Raw genomic sequence first — 5,899 nt, 5'->3', positions numbered from 1 at the left:
AACTCAATAAGATGACCTTTTGAAAGTGTGTGGAAAGAACTTTGTCAAAAACTTATTCTCCTCAAGAAAGTCTAAACATGCATTTGCATGTGATTGAAGATTGGTATTAGGGTGACCTTCCCCACCATACATAAAAATTAAGGTGCCCTAAAACTCATATGCAATGGAATTATGTTGCAATATCATAAGATAATGATCTATGTATGACATGTCCTTAAATTCATCTCCATCTTGACTTCTCTTTTTTAATGAATATTTCCTATTTAAGTTTATAATATAAAGAGTAATTTGACTTTGCATCCAATATCTTTTCTACTTGATCTATTTTGTAAAATAGTGTATTTATGGTAAAGAAAGGGGTGGTGAATAATGAGGATTGAGAACCACAATGAGATGTGCGAGTATAGGTATGGGAGGTAAGAGGATTTGATAAAGTAATTAATGTCTTGGGATAATGACATGGAAGAAGAGATATACTTAAGGGAATTTAATGTATAGGATGTGTTGAGTATGGGAGTGGCTTGACTAAGTGGATTGATAATAGGCCCAATAGAGGAAGATGAAATAAGCATAGAGATGTGGTATGGTAGAGGGGTATGGAGAGGAGGTAAACCATAGAGGGTAGGGAAAGTGGAAAATGGATAAGTACACTAAACAGTGGAAGACTAGTAGCCATAATATTATGGAATGTGTAGTAATGGTAGAGGATGGATTTATTGTAGAAGGAGGGGTGGAAGTAGATGCATCGTTCACTATAGATGAAGTAAACTAAACATAAACTATTTACAAAGTCTCTAAGATCCATATATTGTTAGCAAACACATCATGAAACATATCTACTAAATGCTTGAAATTTTCTACATCACCTAAACTAGCCAACTCATTTGCAAAATATTGAGTATCTATATGAGCATTATATTTATACCCCTCATTGTTCTCAATATGAGTATTAGAATAAACTTCATTTTTATTGGTTTGGATTGTGTTAGGGTTTACACAAGCAATTCTTTGCAAGGAAATATTAAAATCTAGAGTAGCCTGTGGCATGAACAAAAAGTAAGAAAATAAAGCACAAGGTACACTTTGAAACTTGAAAAAATTATAAATATCAGTAACATAGAAAATTTGAAAGGTAAACCCTGATGCGGTAGCCAAGGGTGGGTGAAAAAGATACATAATAAAGCACATAAACCCTAATAGAAAAGATAAAACAATGTACAAAAGTAATGAAAAGAAAAAGGAAATAATTTTTTTAAGACTTAAAATTAGATGTAAATATCAATATATCAAAAAAACCCTACTATGGATAAGAAACCTTAGAAGCAAACTAGGGTCGTGTAGGACCAATTAGGTTCATCAAAATGTAAAGCAAAAAAATTCCTCTTATGGTTAAGCTAGACTAAGCAAATGCAATCAATTAAGCACAAACTACCCTAGATTAACTAAGTATGAATGGAACTAGTGATCTAATAATTTGCAACAACTAAACTAGGGGAAAAAATGCAATAGAAAATGAAACATAGCTCTATGATGGAAAAATGATTACAGGAGGAGATATTAGAATATTATGTGTTACTTTCCCTAAATGTATGATCTCTATGTTAGATGGTTATCTTGGATTTTGTGATGGATGTATTCTTTATGTAGGGTCAAATCTAATGGTTGGGCTCAAATACGTGATCATGGACTAGTCTTGTAGCTCAATATTTTACCTTGTGTAATGTAAAGTTCAACTTGTCAATTCACTTGATAGATATTCCTCTATTTTGCTAAATTTGTTGATTTAAAGGCTGATGGTATTTAAAAATAACTTGGAAAGGATGGTGTTTCGTCACAAGGAGACAACTTGTTCTCTTAGGTTAACCCCCAAAAACATGTACAAAGATTGAAAGATAGTCGACAAGCACCCTAGAATGATGTATGCAAAATTATATAGTATGTTTAAAGAGCCAAATCCACTTGAAGATTAGAGAAAACTCTTGATAGATGATGGGCGTCAAATGAATGTAATTTAAAAATCTTTTTAAATACTAGCACATGGCATAAAAATTCACAAAAGTGTGTTCAATTGGGTTCAAAGTGGGAAAAAAAGAGGCTAGTAAGTTAAATTTTAATTTTAAATCTTGAAAAGGGCAAGGTCTAGTGTACTATAACTACAAAATTGACTTTAAAGGAATATTTAGGTCTAAGTGGCTAAAGGCTATATGGTAGTAGGTGCATACATAATTGAAAATGATAAATGTGTAGATAAGATTAATGTATCATAGAATGTGTATCTAAGAATAAGAAAAGACTATATGTATAAGATATTTGTATATATGAATAAGACTAGAATTATGGAACTAACTTCTCACAAAATTGTATAATTTCTCAATATATCTCAAAACATTTCTATAAAATAAGAATCGGTGTAAGCAAAGTCAAATAAGTTGTGAAGAAGATAATCATACAAAGCTCAAAGAAATCAGTGTATATATAAGTACTCTTTAAAAAGAGGTGTAAACAAAAGAATCAAATTACCCTTCACTCCAGGCTTGAATCAAGCTAATTTGTTCTTACACTTGAATAGGTCCCAAGCTACACTTCTCATATCAGAGCATCAACTATGAAGACGGCCACTTTCCCACCTTTAAATTGTTTGCTGCGATGTTCAGTATACAATTTTGTTGGCAGCACTTGGAGAGAAGAATATAGGTCAAATTGAGAGCCCTCCATTCCAAACTCATTAGAGTAATACTCTTTGTGAGATTCAGCTCAGACAGAATTGGAAAAGCAATCCATAACTCTTAAGCTGCTAATACCGGCAATCATCAAAAACAGTGACAATAACTGAACGTTTGCCGCCTTTATTGAATTTGCTGCTGACGAGCTCCCTGCAAGAACTGCAGAGAACTTAAACAATAATGAAGTTCCACCCACATAGAAAAATCTTAAAAAAACAGATGTGAGTTAAAAGCAATTGAGCTATCAGTTAAATCTGGCAAATGCTTTGAGAGGAGCTTTGACAAAATCTTTGCCACATTCAGATGCAATCAATTTTGAATGATTATGGGAAGCATTATATATTAGATTTCTAGAAATTAAGGTTGTTTTGATGAATTTAAATTACAGAATGCGATCTGTTATGAAAACTCTCAGACAACTATCTTTAAAATAATCTTAACCAACCTCAATCTAGTTTCCATAAGATAATGTTTTTACAGTGTGTCATAATATTTTGATTATTATTATGAATGATTTACTTAAACTTGTTGTATTTAAACCATGTTTAAGGAATGAAGTACCTGAACTTTGAGAAGAGTTATCCATCCCAACATTTTTCAGGCCTCCTAAAATTTCACCCATATAAACACCACTTAAATAAAATGACCCACCTCCTATAAAATTCAAATATTATACTTCTGTAAACCCTACCTCTATACAATGAATACTAACTACTGAAATAAATAAGGTTATTAAACAATCCCTGCCTACAGAGCTTCACCCATATAAACATCACCAAACTACTAAAGGATAAATCAGAAATTCTTCAGTCTTGTCAGAGACAAGTTCAGAAAACCAAGTCAGAGAAAGACAAGAAAACAGAACAAACAGATTAAAAAATTAGATGGGTGCAGAGAAGTGAGAACATACCACAGTCCCTGGTAGAGTTCATGCCTCCATTACACAAGCACAGGGGCCTCTCAGTGTCAGTACTGAAACCACAGGTGCCACCAGAGCGTTGGCATTCGGGGCAAATGCTGTCTGGAAGGGAATAAGAGAGGTGAATGCCATAGGGCCAATCTAGAGCATTATTGGTATTCAAAGAATCTGCATTGTAAATGGTGGTGTAATGGGAGCAGTCAAGCACCTCCAAGCTCAACAAATTCAAGGTGGTATAGTCGGTGGCACAGCAGGGAGGAGGGGTTGTGCCATTCATCACAAAAATATTGAAGGCCGGACAGGAATACAACTGCTGGCATGAGGTGGAAGAGAAATTAGTGCAGAGGGAGGAGTACCTGTGGAGGACAGGGGAATCAATGGAGCAGTTCAAGAGAATGAAGAGAGTGTCAGGCGAGGGGGAGATCACCACCGACTGGACTTTCTCCATCTTGAATTCCTTGCTGGGCTGGGGTTGCAGAGTGTTGCAGGTCGACATGTTGGGGTCGAAGACTGTGAGCTGTTGCTTCCTATAGTCCATGCTCTGCACTTTGTAAGACCCAGAAATGGTATGGAACATCAGATCTAGTTCTGCATCTGTCTGATCACAGGACATCATGTTCCTCAACTGGGGAGCCCCGCATCCATCATCTATTGCCCACGGGTAGTCGACCTCCTCCGCTCCGCAGGTGCTTCTGCAGAGGCTATCTGCATTTGCATAACTCACGCACAAACCCGCTACTACACAGGCACAAACCCATAACTGCCTTTCTGCCATTCCCCTGTTCGGCGTGCCTTCAGGCCCAAGAATTTTTCTTTTCTTGCATACTCGCTTCTTGCTTTTCAGTGTCTCCATGTGGTCGCTACCAAAGTCAGAAGATTCGAAATAGCAGAACACATTCGAAGAAAAAGAAAAGAGGAAAGTGGCATCTTAGCTGTAACCGAGCACTGTTCCATGGTAGACTTGAGAGACAGAGAGAGAGTAAAGGGTAAAAGTGAAACTGTGAATAACAAATTGTTTAAAATGTCCATAAAATCGGGGACAATCATGAGTAGATCCTATAATTAGCAGCTCTACAGAAGATTGAAATGGGAATTTAAAATTCTCTTCGACTCTCCCTGGTGTTGATTTGCAGTTGCATTTGCGTTTAACTTTTACCTAGTTGCCGCCCAAATTTGGGCTGCTCTTGCCGTTGCGGCCCGCAGGAAAGTACACATATTAAAATTCAACAACTGTGTTCATATATTACCAAGAAATCACAACAATGTCAACACATACGGCTAAAAGCCTGAGATGAAATGAGATCACCCTTGATTTTCACCCTTAATTCCTTGAATTTGATGGAAGCATGGAAACGAAAAAGGTTATCGTTTATATAAATCTTAGTAATACGATTAATTTCAAAAACAAGAAAATACAGCATAAGCAATGTACATCAAAGATGATTTGAGGATATTCAAAATTTTGAAAGTTTTTTATGGAAAAATATGTTTTGTATTTAAATTTTTACGTTTTGGATTTGGATATGGAGAGGTTAGATGTTAGTTTTGGTTATTTTTTTGTTAGAATATTTAAAAACACTAAATATTATTAAGCAAAATAAGCTCATAAAGTTTTTGTATGGAAGAGAATAAATTACATCATAAAATATTACATTTAATGAAGTACAAAAGAAAGTTAACAAAGAGTAAGTTCAACAATTTACAAAAAAAATATGTATCAATTAATTGAAAGACAAACAAGGGAATCAAGATGTAGAAAAAAGGGAAGTGATTTTCATCACAAGCCAACAATAATAGAGGCAAAAAAATGGTGAAGAATCTAAGGGTTCCAATGATAGTGAAGGGTGTAATATATAGGCATCCACATCATTGTGGGAGGCAAAAATCACGGAGCAAATCATCATGGAGGCGTGATTATATAAAGAATCAATAAGACAATCACTATGGATTTACATGAAATGAGAGGAACAACTAAAACAATCAATGGTGTCACAAAAAGTTGCCCCTCCACCCCCCTCCAATCCCTCTTCATATTCCACCCCATCACCCTAAAATCATCTATCACTCCATCATCTTTCATCAAATTGCTCACCCAATGACAAAATGCCCCTCATTTCCACTTTCATCCCATTCCGCCATCCCTTCATCCCTTCCATTTCATATACATCCTCCTTCATTACACATGACACCCTTTCCTTGATTTTGCATTCAATGGAGGACATCCCCTTATTGACATTTTGTATGGAATGGTTACCAC

At 35.4% G+C, this 5,899-nt stretch overlaps 1 protein-coding gene across 4 annotated transcripts; it reads right to left on the bottom strand.

The window, feature by feature from the left end:
- Window positions 1-2,411: 2,411 nt before the first annotated feature.
- Window positions 2,412-4,853, bottom strand: LOC131047311 (uncharacterized). Of its 4 annotated transcripts, none has more exons than XM_057981182.2 (3): window positions 3,634-4,853; window positions 3,285-3,329; window positions 2,412-2,882 (listed from the first exon to the last, which is right to left on the bottom strand). In XM_057981182.2, the coding sequence occupies exons 1-3, from the start codon at window positions 4,493-4,495 to the stop codon at window positions 2,755-2,757; spliced, it is 1,035 nt and encodes a 344-aa protein (XP_057837165.1). In that variant the 5' UTR covers window positions 4,496-4,853; the 3' UTR covers window positions 2,412-2,754. The 4 variants fall into 4 exon arrangements, with proteins under 4 accessions (XP_057837165.1, XP_057837172.1, XP_057837185.1 ...); XM_057981189.2 differs by having other exon boundaries at window positions 2,412-2,873; XM_057981202.2 differs by lacking the exon at window positions 3,285-3,329 and having other exon boundaries at window positions 2,412-2,873; window positions 3,634-4,846.
- Between the last annotated feature and the right edge of the window lie 1,046 nt (window positions 4,854-5,899).

The sequence above is a fragment of the Cryptomeria japonica genome, chromosome 4 (genome assembly GCF_030272615.1).
Source record: "Cryptomeria japonica chromosome 4, Sugi_1.0, whole genome shotgun sequence".
NCBI classification, from domain to species: domain Eukaryota; kingdom Viridiplantae; phylum Streptophyta; class Pinopsida; order Cupressales; family Cupressaceae; genus Cryptomeria; species Cryptomeria japonica.
Note: the sequence above shows the minus strand (reverse complement) of the source record. Positions and strands in the feature narration are given on the sequence as shown.

Excerpts from the sequence above, each read along its gene's own strand:
- LOC131047311 (XM_057981182.2), bottom strand. The coding sequence starts at position 4,495 with ATGGAGACACTGAAAAGCAAGAAGCGAGTATGCAAGAAAAGAAAAATT. Across the intron at positions 3,330-3,633 it reads GAACTCTACCAGGGACTGTG|GAGGCCTGAAAAATGTTGGG; the intron begins GTATGTTCTCAC and ends GTGAAATTTTAG. Across the intron at positions 2,883-3,284 it reads TAACTCTTCTCAAAGTTCAG|TTCTTGCAGGGAGCTCGTCA; the intron begins GTACTTCATTCC and ends AGTTCTCTGCAG.